We start from the raw sequence: 25,328 nt of genomic DNA, 5'->3' as shown, positions 1-25,328 counted from the left end.
CGCCGTAAAGTTGCCATGCCAACCAACACAAAGAAGAAGAGCTGCTTTTTTTTAGTGTCTATTAGCCAGCTGCTTTCTTACAGCTAATGGTAATGATTTGAAATGAAAATATTTCTGAAAGCATGTCATAAAAAAAACAATAAGATGTGATCGAGTTAAATCAGAAACTAGTTAATGTTTGAGTTCTGCTTTAAAAATCCAGGTGAGTTAACCCGAACCGCGCTAGCTAGGCTAGCTGAGCTGCTCGGCTAACAATCTGTGGCTGAATCCTAAACGGGGTTCTACTTCCTGTCGAAGTGCACTAGATAGGGTATAGAATAACGACATCTACGCCATGTTAGGTGCACTGGATAAGCCAATGGGAAGCCGTTTGGGATTCAGCCTTGATGAAACGCCTTGTTCAGCTATAAATTAATGCTGGATTCTAGCGAATACTCTATATTTCTAATCATTTTAGCTGCATGTAGCGGGTTCTAATGACTAGATAGCATAGTTGTTTAGTTATTATTATTATTATTATTATTATTATTATTATTACTAATAGTGCATATTTTTATTTCAGTATATATTCAAAACAAGTTCAATACTCAATAATATAAACTCAAATAGAGAAGTTCACTATTCACTATAAGTTCACTATATATAATTTGGAAAATGAATTTCTAACCCCATCTCCATGACCAATAAATTCAAATCCTTAATGAATCAAAATGAATAAATAAACAAAAAACATTTCAGCATAAACACCTCCTCAGGTGGTGTAAGTGAAATTGTAATGTTCAGGTTTGACAGAGAGAAATGGGTAAATGCCCAAGATGACTACTTTCTGTGTAAATCTCAAACATGGATGGAATTAAAATGTTGATAATAGGCAAAGAAACTGATATAAAGTGAAGAAATACGTCAACAATTGCAATGGGAGTTTTCCGAGGTAGTTAGAAGCATCCCCACATACTGTATCTCATCTCAAATTTCTGCCTATGAAATTTCTGCCAATCTATGAAAACAATGAGTGGTACAGGTGTTTTAAGACGGGCAACATGTCTGATGAAGTTTCCCCGGCCGTCCTTCAACTTCTCGAACACAGGAAAACCGAGAAAATTTGAGAACTTGGTCGATTGTTGGTTGATTGTCGTCATGTTTTCAGCGAGTTAGAAGAGCTCACTGGCACTTCCTGGAGTTCAGTACAACAGATTTTAACGCAAGGTCTCAGTAGGCGTCGAGTCTCTGTCAAATTCTGATGAATGATCAGAAAGGCAGTCGTGTTGCTGTGTGTGAGGGCTTGAGAGAACTTCACGGAAATGACCCAGGATTCCTGTCTAAGGTCATAACAATCGATGATGAAAATGGGATCTACGGGTATGACCCTGAAAATAAGCAACTGTCCAATTAGTGGAGCCAAAACCAAGCAACGGTCTAACCAGTGGAACCAAACCAAGCAACGGTCCAATCAGTGGACCTGGAACCAAGCAACGGCCCAATCAGTGGACCCGAAAAAAAGCAACGGTCCAATCAGAGGACCCGAACCAAGCAACGGTCTAATCAGTGGACCCGAAACCAAGCAACGGCCCAATCAGTGGACCCGAAACCAAGCAACGGCCCAATCAGTGGACCCGAAACCAAGCAACGGCCCAATCAGTGGACCCGAAACCAAGCAACGGCCCAATCAGTGGACCCGAAACCAAGCAACGGCCCAATAGGTGTACCCGAAACCAAGCAACGGTCCAATCAGTGGAAGACGCCGACATTTCTAAAACCAAAGAAAAAGCACATCAGGTCAACTCGAACATCAAGACAATCATGAACACTGGGATGATATTTTGGGTCCCCCCTCCTATGTATATGAACTTTAGGAGTTTGTTAGTAGTCCCTATGAAGTAATGAGTAAAACATGAAAGGGACATGTTGTTGTAGAAAAATAATCAACGCCTCAGTGGTGTGTTCCGTAACTGCCCCGAAGTTCATCACTTTCTTATAACAGCATGTCCCTAGTGTTTTATGTGTAATGTCCTCGAAACTACTTGATTCCTTTTCTCACTTGCGTTATCACAGCTATAAACAGTCGATCCCTGTCACACCAACCTCACTTTATTCTCTCTCTCCCTCTTGAAGTTGATAAGTTGGAAAAACTCGCAACTTGTCATGTTAGTGAGAAACCACAAAAAAGTAAAAAAAACTTGGTTACAGCTTCACCTCTGACTGTTACAAAGCGCTGACACTGGAGACTCCTTCCTTTAACGTTACATTTTGAAAATCCGTTTATTATTATCAGTGGAGCGTCCGCTGTACAAGTCCCTGTGAACGACCTGTTACTATAGAAACGATAACGCATTAGAACAAGCTCATTCATTATAAAGAAACCTGTGATTTGCAGCTACGCTACTATCAGAGAATTAAACAACTTCTGACCAATCAGACTCCAGAATTCAGCAGTGCTGTGGCGTAAACAGTAGTTAATTAGCGTTCTGCACATCTCGTGTCATTACACACGCTGTGCAGTCTGATTCATGAAGCATCCAGGAAAATGTCTTCTCAACGTCTGTAACTTTAATTCTCGATACCTTAATGTTTTCAGAACTAAACATTTCCAAATGATCAGAATTAAAATATTAAAATATTGTGCAAGACTCTAGGCAACCTAATATTTTTAATACAAATTTTGTCTTAGATGTTTGTTTTATGACTTCTGCATTATTGGGTCAGTTAAAAAAACAGCAACAAAAACAAAATCAAGATATCCATGCAACACCATTGACAAAATTATTTGTTTCGATGATGTGTTCTTTTGTTTGTAAAGAAGGTAAAGTATGTAATACTGCACAAAGTGAGAATCTGAGAATGTGTTGAAGCAGACGGTTGTCATGAAAAGTATTGACGTCTTTTAGTTTTGCTGTTTACTTCTGTTTATAGAATTTTTTTCTATAGAAAACGTACATGTGGGGGATACAATATTGTATATTATCATGGTTTGCGTGAAGTACGTTAATTCACAGAAAATTCCGTCCTGCTTATGATTGTTTGCACCTCTTTTGTCAATATCATGGATATGAACACTTTTAGACCCCTTGTAATGGAATCAGAAGATGTCAAACACGGCCCTTTCAGAGAAACGGCACATGCTCCGGCTCCTGCTGGCTCACAGGTAAACAAAAATATATTTTTTCCCAGATTTAACTGGTTCAGATACATGTTTATTTTTTATTTGTTCATTTAAATATTGGAAAGAGACTGTTTTAATTATAAGGCATTTATAAGCACGTACTTATAATGAATAAAGGACACATTATCTACTAAACACAGTATTATATAGTATATATACAGTATATCACATTAACCAATACTAGGCCCCTTTACTAGCTTGCAGTTTATGCTGGTAGTCAGCACATAGCTGCTAATGTTAATAAAACTTTTCAGAAGTTTCAGACCAACAAACCACATTTTTTCTGGACTTGAATATTTACAGCATACACTGACTGACATACAGAAGTGCTTTTTAGTTTCCATAATATATATATATATATATATATATATATATATATATATATATATATATATATATATATACACACACTCATTCTAGTGCAAGTAATTGGTAATAATAGTTGGTACGGCAGGACAAACAAGGATTTTTTTTGTAAAAATAATTAGGGCTCATTTAAGTGCTTGGTGAAGAGGTAGGTCTTCAATTTTTATTTGAAGCCAGCTAGTGACTCAGCTGTTCGAACAGGCGGTTGGGGTTGGGTTGGGTGTACATTCTACCACCAAGTACAGGAGGCAAATTGAAGTAGTCCAATCTCGTGTTGACAGGCGAGGAGCACCTGAGAGACCTCTGTGGATAGAAATGGCCAGATCCTCCTGAAGATGCAGTCAGGTTAGCAATATGAGGCGAGAACTGCTTCAAGGTTGCGTGCAGTGTCAGATGGGGTAATCTGAGAGCTGTCCAGGGAGATCACGAGACCTTGACATGGGGATGGATCTCCTGGGATATGCACAGTCTTATTGAGGATGGCCGTTGAAATAATGGGTATAAAAGGGAGAATGCAGGAGGGTCAATCATTGAGCTTTGTGGGAGACCAATTGAGAGTCTGCATGGAGCAAATATCCATAGCCTCCATGTCACCCGATATGACCGACCCTCCAAGTAAGAAGCAAATCGCCAGACTTGATCACAATATTCATCAGCATGGACAGGAGGTTATTGCTCTGAAGGCTGCTGAGAGGTCAAGGAGGATCTAGCAGCATGAAACTTACAGAAACAGTGAAAAGGGTCTTTAATATGGAGTGTGCTGGTTATGATCTTGATGGTCGTTCTGGATAAGAATGCAAGACTAACTGCATGCGGAAAAACTAATCAGCATGTTCTTAGCCAAGAGAGGAAGAGTGGAGCCAGATGGAATTCCAGTTTGGGTCAAGGATAGCCTGAGAATATCTCTCAGTAATCCCTGCCCATAACTCACACCTTGGAGTGCCTGAAACCACTCTTGACTACACACCTGAAAAAAATAATTAGCAATCAACAGACACACCAAAACAATATTAAAGTTATCAGATCCAACATCAGACATAGTGCTAAAAACCAGAAATTGCCATGCTGAGAATCTATACTCTTCAATGCATACTTTGACTGTGGTTTGAGACTCTTTGGTGAATAAGTGTTATTGTTTTTTGGTCATCAGCTATGTGAAGACATGCAGACTTGTACAACTTCTGCTGGTGGGACATTAAACTCTGGGGGATGTGTCACCATCATGGACCAACAGAAGGTTGTAAAGAAGGAGGAACCTGAAGATGAAGGCTACCTCTGTAAGACAGCAGGATGCAGTAGAGTCTGCTGTGGGGTTCAGTGCTTACTGGGCTTACTTTCTGACTGGACCATTTTCAGAAATTCCATTTCTCTATTTATTTGTTTACTTGACAATAATTAATTAAAACAAAATTTCAGATGGAGAAATATCTGAGAAAAATGTCAGCCCTGTTAACCAATCAGATGAAGAATTAATGAAGACTGTAAAAGAAGAGGAAGAACCTGAAGAAGATGACTATCTCGGTAAGTTTCGGGGAGCCATCATACCAGTGTAATTAGACACATTGTTGTGTTTTGTGCTTCACAGTATTACTCGAAGTGACTGGATTTAAATTCCACTTATAAAATTTCAGGTGAAGGAACACTGTCTGTGAGACGGGTCATCATTGTGGACGAAGACAATGAAGTGTTTCAGAAGAAGCCTATAAAAGAGGAGGAACCTGAAGATGATGACTATCTCTGTAAGACAGCAGGAATTCATTAATAGCCTATAAGACTTTAAGGGTGCTTTCTCGTGTATTAGTCCTTGGTTACAAAATCCTATAGGCCAGAGCTGTCCAATCTTATCCAGAAAGGGCCTGTGTGGGTGCAAGTTTTCGTTCCAACCAAGCAGAAGCCACACCTGATAGTCTTTTGAAAGTTACAATCAATTGATTAAACAGGTGAAATTAGGTGTGGCTCATGCTTAACCCTTTGCAGATAAGATCAGACACCCCTGCCATTGGCCTGGTATGATGACCTATGACAGGAAGATTAGAAAACATTCAAGTTAACAAGCTTTGCATTTAAAAGTTTGAGCAATATTGGCATAGTGTCTTACTTTAGTAAAATCTCCTTCCAGACTGTGAGGATTGCAGATCCTTCTACATCAGTGAGTGTGAGGTTCACGGCCCAGCTCTCTTCATCCATGATACTCTTGTTCCCATGGGGGTCGTTGACCGAGCCAGACAAACTCTTCCACTCGGTCTAGAGATTCTGAAGTCTAGTATTTCTGACTCAGGCCTGGGAGTGTTTAATAAGGGCGAGACTCTTCCAGTTGGTGTACACTTTGGACCCTACCAGGGAGATCTGGTAGACCGAGAGGAAGCCATGAACAGTGTCTACTCTTGGGTGGTGAGTTAGATTTGCAATATAATCCTTTCTTATAGTTATGACCAAATTATCAATATCAAGTGTTGCAGATTGGGCCTTATTTTTCAGTCTGTAAAATATTTAGCATGGGTAAACCATGTAGATGCAGCATTCTGTCCCTCACAGAGGTGCACAAAATCTAAAGCAATGATTCTGCCACCAAAACTGCTGCAGATCCATCAAATATCATTCACATATTGTTTAATTGAAAAGGCAGTAAAATGTTGGCACATTTGACACATCTTTTGCATTTCAGCTGTTTTCTTTGTTTTTATATAAATAAATAACACGTATTAACATTTATTTCAGATATACAAGAGCATACAGTGTGAGGAATACGTAGATGCCACGAGAGAGACACATGCTAACTGGATGAGGTGAAGAATTCACTGTTGATTTCTGCCAGCTGTTGGGTCTTGGGTCTAGTTATCGATTTTATTTGGTAGAAAAACATTGTCTTCCCCTCATCTTTTGTGTTTTTAGGTATGTGAATTGTGCTCGTAGCAGTGAGGAGAAGAATCTCATGGCATTCCAGTATCAAGGAGGGATTCTATACCGTTGTTGTCAACCCATCGAACCAGGGCAGGAGCTCTTGGTGTGGTACGAGGAGGAGTACGCCAAACATCTCGGTGTTACATTCGACTACCTATGGAACAAAAAGTCAACAAATGGTAATTATGAGGTTGACTTTCATCAGTGACCTTATTACTCGCATGCATATGCTGCTGGTGGTCATTACTACAGATTACAAAGGCATATAAAAAAGCAGCAGAATATGCACTGTCGGGCTGTGGACTGCATCCTATTTGTCTTTGAAATGTAGCTGCTGCCTCAGCTGATCCAGGAGCTCATGAATACAAAACGTTGGATAGACTCTTAAGTTAGTTCATCTGGTGGAAGTCCATGCAGATAAGGACTGGCTTGAGCACAAGTACAGTGTGACTTCTCTGTTACTTCCACCTGTAATTCTTAATTTCTGCTAACACTTTTCCTTTGGGCTCAAGCAAATTATAATGCTGTGCACGGCCATGCCAGGGAAAGCTTCAGTGTGGTGTTTCATGGGGATGTGCCTGAAAATGTGCCTGAATTATGCTTGCAACCTAGCAATCACTGTCCTTTAGGATGGTGATAAATAGTCTCCAAGTCAGATCAATATGGGATTTGCCAACTCATCCCTCCCAACACTTTCCCAATACCTCGTCTGTAATCAGGTTTTGGTGCTTCATGAACCGCAACCAGCCTGAATCCACCAAGGCTTGTGTATCGAGCTTAGAATGCGATGATTTGAGCACAGACACACAGGAGGCCACTTAGGTGCAGAACGTGGAGAGTTTTATTCAGCAGTGTGGGTGAGAAAAAGGTGTGGTGGGGTGAGGTGCTCGGGCGTTGGTGTCATCCTTGGGGTTGTAGAGGGCGCGATGGGGTCTCCCAGAGAAGTTGAGGTCCTGTTTGGAGGTCAGGGAGCTCTAGGGAGGCAGCCAGGGAGCGAAGTCTTCTGCTGTGTCTGTATCCGCTGTGAAAAATAGAAAACAAAATGTTAGCATGATTTCGGAGACTGTTTCTAGCTTTGTTAGAGGAGGTAGGCCCTTTTATACACTCCCACTGGCTGCTGGATGGTGGAGAGCTTCCACGCTGATACTTAGCCGCCAGCCGAGTGTGTTTATGTGGTCCCCCCTCGCAGCCACGCACTCTCCGGCTGTCCAAAACATTAGTGGTGCTGAAACGGAGCTGTCCTTTCAGCACCCTGGTGGCAGTTGCAGGAGGAGCGTTTTTTTCTTCTTTTGTGTGCTGGCCGTTGGCCTGTCATCACAGTACCCCCCCTCAGCTCCGAGCTGTTGTGCATGGCCCCACAGGGCGTTGCATCGTGAGAGGCTATCTGCTTTCCCATGCTGGGCTCCTGCCTGGTGTCGGACCTGGTAAGAGAAGTCCTGCAATGAAAGGAACCATTGTGTTACCCTGGCATTGGTGTCCTTGGTCTTGGCCATCCACTGCAGTGGTGTGTGGTCCGTCACCAGAGAGAAGTGTCGACCTACCAGGTAGCAGCACAGCTCCTCGATGGCCCACTTTATTGCCAGGGCCTCTCTCTCCACAGCAGCATATTTCCTCTCGGCCGGGGACAGCTTCCTGCTGATGTAGAGGACCGGGTGCTGTTCTCCGTCGAAAGTCTGTGACAGGTCTCTGACACATCCGTGTGTACCGTGAATGGCAGGGTGAAGTCCGGGTTTCCTAGTACTGGGGCGCTAGTGAGAGCCTCTTTCAGGGCTTGGAATGCCTCCTCTGCCTCTGCAGACCATTTCACCCGGTGCGGTTGTCCCTTCTTTGTGAGATCTGAGAGGCTACAGAGGAGAAGTTAGGCACGAATCTGCGGTAAAACCCTGCCAACCCCAAGAAAGCACGTATCTGTTTTTTCGATGTAGGCCGAGGGTAGTCTTTAACTGCCTAGATATTCTTTGCTTGCGGCGTTAGGAGGCCCCGACGGAGACAGTATCCTAGGTACTGTGCCTCGGTCAGCACCAGGTGAGACTTTTTTGATTTGGCTGTTAGCCCGGCCTTCCGGAGCTCCTTAAGAACCGCCCTCAGATTGAACAGGTGATCAGACCAAGTGGAGGAGTGTATGAGGTGAATGCACAAATGAGGTGAATGCACGATGTGCTCGTAGGACAATATCCATCAGCCTCTGGAACACTGTGGGGCGCTCGGTGTAGCCCAAAGGGGAGAACCCGGTACTGCCAGTGGCCATTTGCAGTCTTTAGTCTGGCTTCTGGGAAGTCATTGCAAAGGCTAATACTTCCGTCGGGCTTCGGCACAACCATGATGGAGCTGGACCAGGGGTTGGCAGACTCCTCTATGATGTTGTCCTGAAGCATCCGGCCAACCTCCTCCTCGATAGCCTTGCGGCAGGTCTCCGCTCCGGGACACGGTAGGACCGCTGTCTAACCACAATTCTTAATTTTGTGGTGGACCAGCTACGTCATCCCTGGAGTGGTTGAGAAATCATAACAAATGCAGACAACACTGGAGCAGGCTCGATCCACTTTTCAACAGGTTTATATGATGTGTTTGTGTGTCAGCTTGCTTACCGGGCTGCTGCAAACGATAGTTCACAGCACCCACCCTCTCGAGGACTGTATACGGGCCTTGCCATCAGGCCAGGAATTTACAGGAGGTGCTCAGTACTAGCAGGAGCACCCGATCACCTGGCTGGAACTCCCGTGGTTGTGTTGTGCAATTGTACGTTCTTCTTTGTTCCTCCTGAGCGGCTTTCATGTCCTTCTGTATGATCAGGGCTACTTAGTCGATCCGCTCCTGCATCTCTTGTACAAACTCGATGACTGAACGAAATAGTGAGGGTTGTTCCTCCCAAGCTTCCCATGCCACGTCCAGTAGTCCTCAAGAACGCCGTCCGGTCAGACATTAATTTGGATGTAAAGTGTGTATCTTGGTCTGTTAGTATGTCCTTCGGAATCCCCACACGGTTGCACCAGCTCCTTAGCAATGTTGTGGGAGGTGGCTTTACATAGTAGCACCACCTCGGGGTACCTGGTGGCGTAGTCCATGATGATCAGGATGTGTTCATGCCCCCGGGCGGATTTCGGGAGCGGCCCTACAAGGTCCATGCCGATCCTCTAATGATGGGAAGTGCTGGTGGGGGCTAACATGGAGCGGTGCGTTGGCACTGGGGACACTGCTGACAGAAGCCTCGAACCTCTGCTTCCATTCCAGGCCAGATAAAGCGGTCCTTCAGTTTCTCCATGTGTTTCGTGACTTTAGGTGGCCCCCGAGTGGATGGGCATGGGCCAGGTGCATCAGTAACCGGGTCCTTGTCTTAGGGACCACCAGGAAGTCACTGGTTTCTCCTCTGCAGTTGGTCCTGTAATAGAGCAGACCCCCCTGACCAAAAAGTAGGCTGTGGGGAGTCCTAGGTCTGGATTCTGGTCGACCCCCTCGATCTGTCACACCTGTGCCCAGCAGTGTTTCAGACGGTCATCTTCTTTCTGCTCCCACCCAAAGTTCCCCTGTCGTTTTACCTGCTGGAGTACAGAAGACATTGGATTAGTACATATATGTGGCTCACCTTCTGCCGTGGCATCCCCCTCATCCCGGGCCATGTAGGCCTGCTGGACCCGTGGAGCCTCCCCTCATCGTGGTGCCCTCTTAGTCGTGGGAACTGGGCTGGTCGGGAAGCCTGGCAGTCTCTTCCCAGGAGTAGCGGCACTGGAAGGTCTGGAATGACGTCCACTAGGAGTGGCCAGGTGCCTGTTTTGCTCTGAATGTGTACCTCAGCCGCGGGGACTTCCTGGGCATCTCCATGTATACATGTCACCATGATGGTTCCTTTCCTGATGGTCCTTTTTGGAAGGATCATCGGTCTGGCCAAGGTCACCGTGCTACCTGAGTCTAACAAGGCTGTGATTGGGTGTTCCTCTAACCATTCTGTCAGGGTAGGTGTTTTGGGTGGGTTAGGTGTGTGGAGGGCACACCCTGCCAGCCAGAGTTTCTGGTTTTTTTGCGGGGTTTCCGGGTCCGGCTCTGTCAGCATGGCCACGTCCTGCAGTGTTCCGTAGACGAAGCAGCTTCATCCATTCCTCCTCTTCCAGGTGTAGTTCCATACCGGACAGTGAGGTGGGAATCTTCTTGGAGGGCTGAGTGCTCGTCACCCTTCCCTGCCAAATTCCAGGGTGGCCAAGGCTCATACGGCCTGGCGTTTTGCGGGCGGCAGAGTTCTTATGAACTGGTCCAAGGCTACTCTCTCCGCAACCTCCGTGGCGGTGTTTTGTTCTGGCTGGAGCCACTTCTTGGTGATGCGCAGGAGGGCGTCCATCTGTCCACGTGGCTTGGCTCTGATCTGGTAGCTCCACTGGTGGAACTCTGCCGCCACTTGGTTGGGTGTTTGCCCACATCGTGCCAGAATCTCCCTTTTCACATTTCTATAGTCGGCTGCTTTTTCATGTGAGAGCCCATAGTAAGATTCCCCCGAGAGCCTATTGTCACACTTCATCTAGACCTTCTTGAGTATTGATCACCTATATTGGGGTAGTATTTTTTGCTCACTGAAGACCTCTCCAGGCCATGCTCCATCTCTCTTGGGGACTGGCTTTCTCTGACTGCTTTAGGTTGGACCTCAGCCACTGCCTGCAGTAGTCGACGAGCCTCTGAACAAAGGTTTATGGCCTGTTGTGCTTGTCTAAGACTAGTGAGCATAATCACTGGTGGTGCCCCTTTGGGTGTAGACCATCATGCTTGATTACAGCTTTTCTAATGGCCAGAGAATCCAGCAGACTGTATTTTCAGCACCTAAGAACCCCAGCAGGGTGCTATCTTAAACCACTTTTCTTGGGCCAGGGGCACTGGTCATTACTCCCTAGTAAATGTGATATACCATAACCCTGCCAGGTGTACTGTACTACAAACTACTGTTTATGGGATTCAGCTGTAGTTTACAGAGTGCAGTTGGCACATCTCTGCTCAAAGTGAAGTTCCTGGCACATCTGCCCCTGTATGCCATACAACTGTTGCAGCTGAGTACAGAATGCAGCTGCAAGACTTGTTTTCAATCTGCCCAAGTTATCCCACACCACCCCGTTTCTGCATTCCCTCCACTGGCTTGTTGTAGCTCATCGCATCAGATTTTAAAACTCCCTAGTCCAGCTCGTTTCAATCCACCATCTCTCAAGGAAGCCATGCAAGGAAGATCCTTCTCTGTTCTGGCACCCAGTGAAATGAACTCCTCTGGCTGTCCAAAACACTGAGTCATTGGTGGTCTTCAAACAAAGGCTGTCTGAATTAATATTTCTGTTTATTAAAAAGATATATCGTGCTTTCATGTGGTAACAATCTCTTCCAACAGGGTTTTTTTTTTTGCAAGGTGGTGTTCTTAGACCTAGATAGAATATTTTTGTTGTTATTGACAGAATGCACTTTTGTATTTTGCTCTGCATAGGGCTGTACATGTAAATAGTGATAGTTACCTGGATGTGTACAAGTATTGCAACTGGGTATCATATAGTGGCATCTGCAGGAGCTGGATTTCCCATCAGTTGGTGGCCACAGCCTATGGGGTTCTGACGCAAGAGTACAGGGAATTGGCACAATTGAAGTGGGTACCACCACCCATGCAGTAAAGCTGTGGGGATATGTTCGGTGTCACTGTGACAAAGTCCCTATCAATCAGACTGGGAATTAGGTAAAGCCTAATTAAAGCCGCAAGTGCTTGTGAAGCCAGTACCAAGGGATAAATCAACATTATGGCACCCACAGTCACCATGCATGTCTTTCTATACTGATGCTTGCCAACGGTATCTTGCCCGAAGCAGTACAGTGAAGTCCAGGGTTGGTGGGCACTGGTTTGTCATTTGGAAAGGAATTCTGTGTACCCTTTCAACGGTGATGATTCCAAATTGTCTCTCTCGGAGGGCTGGTGACCAGTGGTCTCCTTTAGTTGTCCTTGGATTTGGAGCTTTTGTTTTTCAATGAGGTTGACAGTTATTTTTTCAGGCTTACACAATTACTGGTTCTAAAACGTGTTTTAATTTCCTTCTCCAGAAATGAAGAGCTTCCCGTTGCAAGTCTTCTCCTGTTCATTGTGTTCCTTATCCTACACGTCTCAAATTTACCTCCACAAACACATCAAAAGATGCCATTATGAAGAATATGTGAGACTCTTGAAAAGTGGAGTGATTAAACTTAATAATCAGATGTCTGCAAACAGCTCCAGCAGCCCGCAAATGTCCTCTGGTACCCTCCACACTAAGTCCGGAGAAGTGCAGAAAGAAATCCATCACTGCTCAGACTGTGGGAAAAGTTTTACTCATCCGAGTTATCTCCTACAACACCAGCACGTTCATACAAGAGAGAGGCCTTATCACTGCTCGGAGTGTGGGAAGAGTTTTACAAGACCCGTTAATCTCCAAATACATCAGCGCATCCACACGGGGGAGAAACTGTATCACTGCTCACAGTGTGGAAAGGATTTTACTCGACAAAATCATTTCCAGTTGCACCAGCACATGCACACGGGGGAGAAGCCGTATCAGTGCTCGGAGTGTGGGAAGAGTTTTACTCGACCAGGTAATCTCCAGCTACACAAACGCATTCACACGGGGGAGAAGCCATATCACTGCATACAGTGTGGAAGGAGTTTTACACAACAGACAAGCTTCCAACTTCACCAGCGTATTCACACAGGAGAGAAACCATTTTACTGCTCACAATGTGAGAAGAGTTTTACTCGGCTGAGTACTCTCCAAAGACACCAGCTCGTTCACACGGGAGAGAAGCCGTATCAGTGCTCGGAGTGCGGGAAGAGTTTTACGCAACAGGTGAATCTCCAACTTCACCAGCGTCTTCACACGGGGGAAAAGCCGTGTCACTGCACACAGTGTGGGAAGAGTTTCACTCGGCTGAGTACTCTCCAAAGACACCAGCGTGTTCACACGGGAGAGAAGCTGTATCACTGCTCGGAGTGTGGAAAGTGTTTCACGCAACAGGTCAATCTCCGATTACACCAGCGTGTCCACACAGGGGAGAAGCCGTTTCACTGCTCACAGTGCCAGAAGAGTTTTACTCACCTGAGTACTCTCCAACGACACCAGCGCATTCACACAGGAGAGAAGCCGTATCAGTGCTCACAGTGCGGGAAGAGTTTTTCTCACTTGAGTACACTCCAGAGACACCAGCTCATCCACACAGGGGAAAAACCCTATCAGTGCATACAGTGTGGAAAAAGTTTTACTCAACTGAGCACTCTCCAAAAACATCAGCACGTTCACACAAAAGAAAAACCATACTACACCTCATAGTGTGGGAAGACTTTTACACAAAATCTGAAAAGGTTCAAACATTTTTATTCCTCGACAAACATATTTGTATCTTCAAACGTAACATTTTATTTACAATTCGGTATGTGAATCTCGTCGATCAACAATAGATCACGGATTAACAGGTAATAAATAAATAATATAGGCGCAAACGCCAGGCATTGCCTTATGCAAGATAACTGAGAAGACAAACATGGTACTGTTGCCAAAGAAGACCATGAGAGGATCAGTGGTTCTTATGGATTTGACACAAACGGTGAATTCTCTAAAATGAATCATAATTGAAGCCTGGGACATCAGTGTCCTGCTATTAAAATGTCAAGAATGATCGCGTGATTGTGTGTTTGGGGCATCAAAACATCCCAGTTTACAATAACTCTGTCCATGAACACATAGAGCTGCACCTTTATCCAATAAAACAGGTATTTAACAATACCTGAATAAACACAAATAGGTTTTCAACCTAGACTTAATTATGCCTGAGTCCCAAACACTAATTAAAAGACCATTCCATAGCAGGCAGGGCTTCATAGCTCCTCCTGCTGTAGCTTTCAATATTATAGGTACTCATAAAGAACCTGCTCCTTTTCCTTGTAGCAGACATTGTGGATTATAATAGACCAAAATTTTCCTTGGGCGCTGTGGGGCGAGAGTAGTATTTTATAATCGGTGTGTGAGTCAATATAGTCTGGATACACTAGGGGTGATATAATCAAACTTTCTAATTCATACAGTACACTGACTGCTGCATTCTGGACTAACTGAGCTTGTTTATGGGTCTGAGATTTCATCCAGACAACAAGGAGTTAAAATAGTCCAACCTAGAGTTAATTAAAGCATGAACTGTTTTTATCTGCATTGTGTAACATTATATTTCTTTTCTGAGCAATGTTTCCGAGATGAAAAAAATTCCCTGGATACCTTATTGTGCACTTGCATGCTGAGACCCAACAAAGTGGTGTATTAGTCTTCGCAATAAATACAGCTGTCATATAACCACTTTTCCCTTTTAGTCTCTTCACCTTGTAAACTATATGAGGCTACACTATATGACCAACAGTTTGTGGACCCCTGACCATCAGACTTGTATGTGGTTCCTCCACAATTGTATAGAATGTCCTTGTACAATTCCCCTTCACTGGAACTAGGAGCACAATGCGAGTTCCATGAAGACATGGTGTGTTAAGGTTAGAAGAAGGTGGAAGAATTTGAGTGTCCTGCACAGAGCCCTGACCTCAACCCCACTGAATGCTTTTGGGATGAACTGGAACACCAACTGCACCTCAGGCCTCCTCGAAATCCTAACATCCCAACTAATGCATTTGTAACTGAATGAACACAAATACCTTTCCAGAACCTTCAAAATGACTGTCCTTCAGTGGTGTAATTAACTTCCAACCTCAATCCGGACAGCAGAATCCATCACTGTCTTCAGAAAAAAAAAAATGCTAAAAGGCCCACCTCTTCTGTGAACATTCAACTTACCCCTAACTTGTCCTCTTGTCCCCCTTCTTAATAAAAAAAAATTGTAAAAAAATAAATAAATCTGCACTTACACTGGCTCTTACACCTCTACTCTGTACACTTTGCCCCTCTAGAACTCAATTAAAAACCGTGTATGGTAGCACCACTTGTATTGTTCTCTGTTTGATATATCGCTTTGCGTGTGTTTCCTCATTTGTAAATTGTTTTGAATAAAAGTGTCCGCTACATTAATAAATGTAAATGTAAGTCCCCATAGCCACGCCCCAAAAATCTAGTGGAAAGTCTTCTCAGAAGAGTGGAGCTTTTTATCATAGTAAAGGGGGATCAAATCTGGAATAGAATTGGGTGTTATATTCAGGTATACACAAGTTTTTTGGCATATAACTGTAGTGTATATCTTCTGTGGTGGGTGGGCTCAGTTGGTAGAGCGGGTTGTCCACTAATTGTAGGGTTGGCAGTTCGATTCGTGCCCGGTCCACGTGACTCCACATACCGAAGTGTCCTTTGGCAAGACACTGAACCCCAAGTTGCTCCCGATGGCAAGTTAGCGCCTTGTATGGCAGCTCTGCTACCATTGGTGTGTGAGTGTGTGTGAATGGATGAATGTGACACGGTGTAAAGCGCTTTGTAGAACCGCTAAGTTTAAAAAAGCGCTATATACGTGCAGACCATTTCTTCCCTTTCCCCCCTTCATATCCTGGGTTCTGGACTAGTTTGAGTGGAAAATAGAAAGAAAAAATCGAAATCCCCACTTTGGTTGTTTTTTCTGTTTTTCTCTAAAACATACAGAAACCATTGTGTGAGATGTACTCTCAGGCTGGAAAAGAAAATCCACAGCATGGTGAAATAGTACTGAGAACACCATTCAAAGCTGATTCAACAAATTTCTGGATTATGGCAAAACTAACAGATAATATTTGCGAACTACGATATATACGATATCTGTTGTAACAACTTTTTTTGCTTAGTAGAGATCTCATCTGAGGGACTACAGCTGAACTTTAAAAGACTTTTGGAGATGCTTTCTGGTGTTTGATTTGCCAGCTCACAGGTCTGGTAGACTATCATTGCCAGCTGATCATTTAGGGTGTTTTCACCTAACTTGGTCTTTTTCAGTGGTCTGAGCACAGTTTTCCACATTTATGGCCCGTGTGTATATTCCGAACGATTTCGGACCCTTTTAAAGTGAACCGAATCGAGACCATCTCCGGAATTGGTCTGAGTATGGTTCACCAAAAAACATACATTGTGAGCAAAAATGGCACCGGGCTCATTTGATTTTTCTGTTCGCAAATTCTCATACAGACCTCGTATAAATCATGGCTGCTTCTGCTGGAAGAGGGATGTTATGGACAGATGAGGAAACGGCTGCACCTCTCCAAACAACTATCAACCACCCACAGCAATTCAAAAGTGTTTCTTCAGTTTTCAGCAAAACTGAAAGATGTTGGAATTAACCAGACCGCCTTGCAGTACCAGGTTAAAGTGAAAAAAGTATGCCAGAAATGTATGGTTTTAAAAATTGTGTTCTCTATTTCTCTTTTGTAGTTTTAAAAACATGTGCAGGAAAATTAGCATATCAGCCATCTTGCACAATATTGCTTTACTAACAATGCACAGCATTCTAAGAAGACTAGGCCCTAAAAAGGCGACAGTATGAACACACAGAGTTCTGAGACCCCATTACTGCTAAAGTGGACCAAGAGGATCCGAGTCTTCTTTCAGGGACAGTGTGAATATAAAGACTTGGTCCGGGTTCAGTTCTTTTAAAGAGGACTCAAGCGTGAAAACACCTTCCTTTTACTGGATTTGCCTAATGGATCAATACATTTTTTGTTTCCTTATTCTTAAAAATAAATTTCTATGATGTAGCGTTAGTAAGGATAATTGAGAAACGGTTCCCTCCCTGCTAGCCCATTATAGCTGGCAAAAGATGGTCTACCAGCTTGGGTTTTGGAAGGTGGTCAAAAGGTGAGAAAATAATGTTTGTTAAATAAATAAATAAATAAATATGCTACATGAGTCACATGTATGTGTATTTAGTGCTTTGTACTAAATCTCTGCTAATGAGTATGGAAATGAATCTCATGTGGGATTAGGACCGTGTCAACTGAATGTATCAAAATCAGAAACCCAAATAAAACGTGTTGTGAATAAATAAAATAATAATTTGAACAATAATTCATAGTGTAGAATTTGATGTTTATTATTATTATTATTATAATTAACTTGTTTTTGTTTGTTCACTTTGTTTGTTTTTTGCTCTGCCGCACTCCAGAACAGTAGGTGGCGGTAATGCCCCATAAAGTCACATGCCTCGAAGAAGCGCTGCTTTTTTTTCCTATTAGAAAGATGCTTTTCCCACAGCTAATGCTACTCATTCGTGCATGAAAATATTTCTGAAAGCACTTCACAGAAAAAAAACAATAAGATGTGATCGACTTCTAAAGTTAGTTAATGTTTGAGTTCTGCTTTAAAAAGTTAGGTGAGTTCACCCGAACCGCACTAGCTGAGCTGCTCGGCTAACTATCTGTGGCGGAATCCTAAATGGAGTTCTACTTCCTGTGCAAGTGCACTACATGGTGTACTAAATCGTGGCATCTACGCCATGTTAAGTGCACTTGATAGCCAGTGGGAAGCCGTTTGGGATTACACCTTGAGATGTTACAGTCTGCAGATGTCAACGCCGAGTTCCAGCGACTTCATTTCTTTCATAACTGCAGATGCATTTGGTTTCTTCTCCAGTTTAAGAATAATTATCACATATGTAATAAATAATCGCTTATAATTAGGTAACTGAGTTAGCTATCATTTGCTAAGCCTAATTATTGAAGGATTAATTGGTTTATTTTCGGTAGTATATATTTAAAAAACAAATTAAAAACAGCTGTCAGTAAAATAAATTGAACGAGAGAAGTAGATTGTTCAGAAAATTGGAACAAAAAAAGGGGGATAAATCCATCACCATCTGATCTCATTCATTTCTCCCCAGATTCATTTGAATGCATACTGCATTCAATTGAACTGCATACTGGTGTGGAAACATGAGCACCTGAGCAGGTAAAGGGGTCGGAATTGAATGAAATGTTTAACTTTGACATAAACAAATCAATATCTGTCCACCTGGTGTGTACAGCGCTTTTCGTTTGAAGAATAAAACCTGGAAAAGAGTAAAACAAGAAAAGGTGTGAAGGGACGAAATTTTAAAAAAGATCTAAATCAATTTTATGAATAAAAATTAAAAACAAAACAGTCACACAGTGTAAAATGATACAACAATTATAATAACAATCCACAGTTAATAAAACAACCGGTTTTACCTTTTAAAAAAAAAAAACCTGTTGGTTGAAAGTATGTGTCTTCGATTTAGCTAAAATTAAACAGGTATATTTAATTAACGATAAAGTTTCGCGATTTAATCAATCTCAGAAATGAATGCAAAATCAAGCGAACCTACAATATTCGGAGGAACATGCAATTTTTCTAAATTACTGCACGCTTTCCGTCATCACGACACGCCTTCATCCAAAGACGTCTTCGATTCACGTGCGTCGAACATGAGTACAGCTAAAACGCCTCGTTTATCGACAAACATCACTGCGATAGACCGTGCAAAACTAATTTGTGTGATTGCAGTTTCGCTAATTCGAGTAGTTTTGCGCAAAAGATCACAAAAAACTCCGCAAGCTGCATTGCAAATTTTTAAATAAAGGAGAAAAAAACACAGCAAAATCGAGCATTTTTGGCCCCAAGAATCGCAAAAAAACTCTGAAATCCTGTACGGACCGATGAACTATATTTATTATGGAAGAGACTGTAAAGAAATCAATTGGTTTCAACTGAAAGCAAAAAAATAAAAAAAAGATTAAACAGGACGACAATCAAGTGAGCGTCAAATGTCGCACTTTAGAAATAATGTTATTGGTGACGTTAAACGTTATTTATTTCTTTATTTCTTTTTTGATTACTTTCTGGTGCTTTCCTCCACCAGTCACTGCAGATCAGAGAAAAAATTCGGCATGTGAACATTGTACAGATTTGATCATATATTAGATTGGAACTGTACCGCTGTGTTTTTTTTGTTTGTTTGTTTTGTTTTGTTTTGTTTTAAATTACTTTTATAATACATTTTTTTAAACACATTACTGCAGAATCACAGAATCTGAGTTTTTGTGATTACTGACTGCACAGCCGGTAATATTATTACACTTTCCCTTTCTCTGCTTAAACCTGTAATGTTGGAAATGTTCATTTTTAGGTTCTGGATGCTTAAATCATTTAACGCAATAGTTTAAAATAAAGAATAGTGAGCAGGACTAAATCAGGATTGTGTAAGCCTGTTATTCCGTCTTTACAGAATTTCACTGAGGGTTTTTTTTTTTGTGACTGTTGCCGCCAAAAATGCTTGATTTGGATTGTGCGCGGTCTCACAGTGATGTTTGTTGGTAAATAAGAGCTTTTATCTGTACTCATGTGTGACGCACGTGAATCGATGAGAGCTTTGGCTGAACGTATGTCGTGATGACGTCACATGACGCGTCTCGGGCCGAATCTGTGGAAAATCTGCGGTCATTTAGAAAAATTCCAAGCTCCTCCGAATATTGCGGAGTTTCCTTGATTTTGCATTCATTTCTGTGATCGTGAAATCCTGCAGAGGCTGAATATTACTCTTACATAAACTCTCATCCTCCCAAATAAATAGATGTGATTACGAGAGTCAAAAACCACTCTTTACTGTACACTAATTAGAAATGTACTAAAATAACCATATTAAAGGCAAGCGGATAGTACGGTCATATAAATATACAACTATATTTATATGACCTATTTATATACACCTATATATATTGACGCTGGCCTTGGAGTGTTTAATAAGGGGGAGACTGGCCAAGTTGGTGTGCACTTTGGGCCCTACCAGGGAGATCAGGTAGACCGAGAGGAAGCCATGAACAGTGTCTACTCTCGGGTGGTGAGTTTGGCAACATGGTCATTCTTTCCAAAGTTTAATTATAAACTGATTATCACTATTGCGGATATGGCTTAATCTTTGAGTCTTTTTAGCACAGGTAAACCTCTGCTTATCCAGAGATCCCTTGACATACAAATTCTGGCCTTCCATCACTACATGAAAATCTTCCCCCTAATGTAAAGACACCACAGCAGAGCGTGTATATTTTTACCAGATCCAACATTGATTGTGTATTTGAAAAGGCATTCAAATTTAGAGACACTTTGTATTTCAGATGTCTTTGTTTTTATATAATTCTTTATTGTGCGTTAACATTTCTTTCAGATATACAAGAGCGGACAGTGTGAGGAATACATAGATACGAAGACAGAGACACATGCTAACTGGATGAGGTGAGTAATACAGCTGTTGGGTCTTTGTCTAGTTATTGATTGTATTTGTTAAAAAGCAGTGGTCTTCCCGCGACTGTCATTAATAGAACTGTCCCCTTCTTCTTATTTATGTGTTCAGGTATGTGAATTGTGCTCGTAGTGGCGAAGAGAAGAATCTCGTTGTGTTCCAGTATCAAGGAGGGATTCTTTATCGTTGTTGTCAAGTAATCAAACCAGGGCAGGAGCTCTTGGTGTGGTACGAAGAGGAGTACGCCAAACATCTCAGCCTTACGTTTGGATATCTCTGGAACAAAAAGTCAACGAATGGTGATCATTTCATTTTTACGGCATATTATCCCTGGCTATCACTAGTACTATGTCTGGTTTATTTTAATATTGATCTGGATGTAGAGATGGACCTGCTGCACAAAGTACGTGGGATATGGACCAAGCCAACAATTTGGCAAGACATTTTAATTTCAAATGTTAGTGGAAAGACATCAGGCACTAAGGTTTAAATGTTGGTGCAAAGGTGACACCTATAGAAACACCAGTGCATTGCGTAAGCAGTTTTTAGGAACAGAATTTTAGAAAGACCTTTTGGGTTTTAAAATAATTTCTTGTTCCTGTGAATGATGTCCTTCCTAAAGACCTAATTTTACTATAGTGCATCTTATTAGTCTCTTTACGATAACAGTAAAACACTGTTTACCTACACTATATGGCCAAAGGTTTGTAGACACGTGACAATCACACCCATATGTGGGTCTTCCCCAAACTGCCACAAAGTTGTAAGCAGACAATTGTATAGAATGTCTGTCTTTGTATGCTGTGCTGTTAAGATTTCCCTTCACTGGAACTAAACAGCCCAAACCTGTTTCATCATGACAATGAACTTATTGTATGGTTGATGTGGACGAATTGGAGTGGCCCTGGCTCTGACCTCAACCCCATTGAACACATTTGGGATGAGTCTAGTGGAAAGCCTTCCCAGAAGAGTGGATGCTGTTATAAAAGCAAAGGGGGAACCAACACCATGTGAATACCCATGGTTTTGGAATGGGCATATATGGGTGTGGTGGTCAGGTGTGCACATACCTTTGGCCACATAGTGTTAAGAGAGCTTCTGGCTGATGTACAATACTGAGCAGTGCTCCCCTTCTGCCAACTCGGACATTATGACCACAGCCCTCTAGCCGACACATCGGTCTGCAAAAAATAATGGAGAGAAAAGACGGGAATGAAGCAACGGGCTCCCAAAAAGAGGGGCACTACTCCAACCACTAGAACAGATCTGCCACTCCCTTTTGTAGTGAGATCAGTCACTGGGCTCATGAGGTCTGAATAATTAGACACAAACCTTCAGTAATATCCTGTCAGCTACATTATCTGTCTTTTTTGGTTGCAGGCAGGCCACAAATACAGCAGTCTTATCAATCTGGGGACAGACTTGCCGATGTCCCAAGTGGAAGGCAACATTCTGTACCTCCACCTATCCAAGTGCACACTTTGCCAGATTCTGGATCAGGTTGAGCTTGTGTTAATGCCTTTAGGACTGCGCTCACATGCATTTGCCGCTTCCAGTCATAACTATAGATTATGAAGTAATTTAAGTAATCCGCGGCATATATACTCTGGGGCTGTTGAACACAACCCATTTGTTGTTGAAATATAGCCAGTACCCCAAAGTGAGAGGGTTTTTATTTTTTCAATAATGGAGGCTGCTAATAGTGCTGGATCAAATTTTGTCCTTGGTCAGGTTTGATTCCAATACCTTGTCTTGAATCAGGCTTTGGTGCATCAGGGTATGTGTTCAGCCTGAATCTGTCAAGACCTGATATAGATCCCCTTGAGTATTGATCGGTTCCTTACTGGGGGAGTCCGGCCGGAAGTTCCTGGTTCACTACAGACCTGCCCAGGTCCCATTCCAGATGTCTTGGGGGTTGGCTTTCTCTGGCTGCTTTGGGTCAGGCCTCAGCTAGTGCCTGCAGGAGTCAAAGAACCTCAGGCTAAATGTTAATGGTCTGTCCCGTTCTTCTAACACCAGTGAGCAGTACCTCCAGGGGTACCCTTCCACGGACAGACCATCTTTCTTGAGTTTTTCTTAAGGCCAGATAATCGAGCAGAGACTAAAAGCTGGCAGCTGGAGCTCTTCAGTTAGAAGAGAGTAGAACTCTGAGTGAACATCATCCAGGTAAGCAGTGTAACAATGGTGGGATATGAGGATGATGATGTCTCATGGAGACCAAACCTAAGAACCCTAGCATGGTGTACTATACCTGATTTAATCCAGTTCTCTTTCACCAGGAGCACTGATTCTCCCTGGTGAGTTAACAGGTGGAGCTACAGGTCATCACCACAGCAGCCTATGTAGAAAAGCTGTGAGGATGTAACATCATAAGTGTTGGTGGGTGCTCGTTTGCTGTTTGGACCGGGGCTTGGTATTTTGTGAATCTGTGAAGTGCCATTGTACTGGTGAGCCACATTGTTGCCTTTCTGGGAGCAGTGACATGGGCAGCTATTTAACTTATCCAACTTTTGTCAATTTTTTGTTTGTCTTAGTGACAGGAAAGGTTGGTAGAGGCAGGAATGAGGCTAGATTTATATTATTCCCCCCCATTCCAACAGTCTCTGCCATTGGACCTTGATGTTTCTTTGTATGATTACTGGTTGTGTCACTTGTTTCACTGATTTTCTAAAACTTATCATATTCTTCTCCAGAAATGAAGACTGCCCCATTGCAAGTCTTTTCCTACTCCTTATGTCCATTTTCCTATACGTCTCAAATCAACCTCCACGAACACATGAAAAGATGCCATTATGAAGAATATGTAACGTTTCTGAAATCTGGTGAAATTAAACATGATAATGCGATGCCAACAAAAGGCCTGCAACCGTCCTCTGGTTCTCTCTGCAAAAGCACTGGAGAAGTGCAGAAAGAAATCTATCACTGCTCGGGCTGTGGGAAGAGTTTTACAAGACCCGTTAATCTCCAAATACATCAGCGCATTCACACAGCAGAGAAACTGTATCACTGCTCACAGTGTGGAAAGGATTTTACTCGACAGAGAAATTTCCAGCTACACCAGCGTAAGAGTTTTACACACCTGAGTACTCTCCAACAGCATCACTGCATTCACACCGGAGAGAAGCCGTATCAGTGCTCACAGTGCGGGAGGAGTTTCACACAGCAGCGTGCTCTCAGCTACATTGGAGCACTCACACAGGAGAGAAGCCATTTTGCTGTTCACAGTGCGGGAAGAGTTTTACCCGACGGACGACCCTCCAAACACCCCAGAGCGTTCACACGGGAGAGAAGCCGTGTCACTGCTCCCAGTGCGGAAGGACCTTTACTCACCAGACTTATCTCCAAACACACCAGCGCGTTCACACGGGAGAGAAGCCGTATCAGTGCTCAGACTGCGGGAAGTTTTTCACTCAGAAGAGTACTCTCCAGATACACCAGCGCCTTCACACCCGAACAAAACTGTATAACTGCTCGCAGTGCGGGAAGAGTTATACGCAGCAGAGCGCTTTCAGAATACACCAGCGCATACACACGGGAGAGAAGCCATATCACTGCTCACCATGTGGAAGGAGGTTCGCTTATTTAGGTCCATTTAAGGCACACAAGTGCGCTAGCATGGACCTATCACTGTCTGACATTTTAACTTTAAATCAAGAAACATGATCATTATTACAGTATTTATGTTCATTTGGAAAAACACTGTTTATCTATTGCTATTTGATTCGTGTAGGTAAAAATAAATAAATACTTCATGTATTATTCCACTACAATTCTGTTTAAATAGTTAGTTACTTTTTTTTATTTTAGCACTATTACATCTGTCATTATTGTATATAAATAGTTATATAGTATATTTTATAGGAAATTATTCCTTTTGTACTGTACATTGCCTCGAATCGAGAAATCCCCACAAGTCTAATGGAAAGCCTTCCCAGAAGAGTGGAGCTTATTATAACCATGAAGAGGAATAAATCTGGAATGGGATGTTCAACAAGCACATATGGGTGTGATGAGTCAGGTGTCCACATATTTTTGGCCTTATAGTGTACATCCAACTTGCTTACTCAGGTCTGAAAGTGCTGAGGTCATGTGCTGGGCAGAAGAACCTCTCAAGTTGGTAATAGACCAGCCCACTGATTGATCAAGATGTCTTGGAGACGCATGATGAAGCTACATTAAAAATAAATAAATAAACATTTTAGTAATATGCTTCCATACGGAGCCTTGATGTATCTCTAGATCAGGTTATAGAGTATCAAAGTGAGGCTTAACTGTGAGGTACATTTTGGATATAATTAGCGTGATAACGATTAATAATGTCGAGTTAAGTTGAATGATAATTATGGTCGTTATTAATAATAATGATTTTATTTCAGGGACACACCAACTCTAGTACATGTGACTCATCTGAGATATCGAATAATGGTAAGATACATGAATACAAAACATAAAATATACATAAATATAACATATATGACTTTTTTACTGATATATATCCTCATATTTATTTATTAAATTTTATACAAATCTCAACCTAGAAAGTTGTTGAGAGGTTTTTCTGAAACAGAAATTTAGCAAAGTTTTTTTTTTTAGTTATTGTGTTTATTTACACTTTACATTATTTTCTTGTTTAAAATAAACTTGATTGTGATTCATCATAGTTCATGCAAACTGACAAAGACAACTTATTAATAACATTTTAACCCCCCCCCCTTTTTTTTTA

The 25,328-nt window shown here is 42.4% G+C and overlaps 2 protein-coding genes across 2 annotated transcripts in view; one reads left to right on the top strand and one right to left on the bottom strand.

Annotated features, from left to right (window-relative positions):
• Positions 1–25,328, bottom strand: part of LOC128635293 (zona pellucida sperm-binding protein 4-like) — a 181,519-nt gene that overhangs the window by 103,518 nt on the left and 52,673 nt on the right. The window lies entirely within an intron of this gene.
• Positions 209–24,929, top strand: LOC108278014 (histone-lysine N-methyltransferase PRDM9). Its single transcript, XM_017491130.3, is given in 13 exon segments — positions 209–3,142; positions 4,677–4,803; positions 4,943–5,047; positions 5,158–5,265; positions 5,646–5,917; positions 6,245–6,312; positions 6,419–6,606; positions 12,479–13,834; positions 20,052–20,206; positions 20,531–20,598; positions 20,717–20,904; positions 23,299–23,778; positions 23,781–24,929. Coding segments are annotated over 13 exon segments (3,735 nt in total). The 5' UTR covers positions 209–3,010; the 3' UTR covers positions 24,269–24,929.

The sequence above is a fragment of the Ictalurus punctatus genome, chromosome 17 (genome assembly GCF_001660625.3).
Source record: "Ictalurus punctatus breed USDA103 chromosome 17, Coco_2.0, whole genome shotgun sequence".
Taxonomy (NCBI): Eukaryota; Metazoa; Chordata; class Actinopteri; order Siluriformes; family Ictaluridae; genus Ictalurus; species Ictalurus punctatus.
Note: the sequence above shows the minus strand (reverse complement) of the source record. Positions and strands in the feature narration are given on the sequence as shown.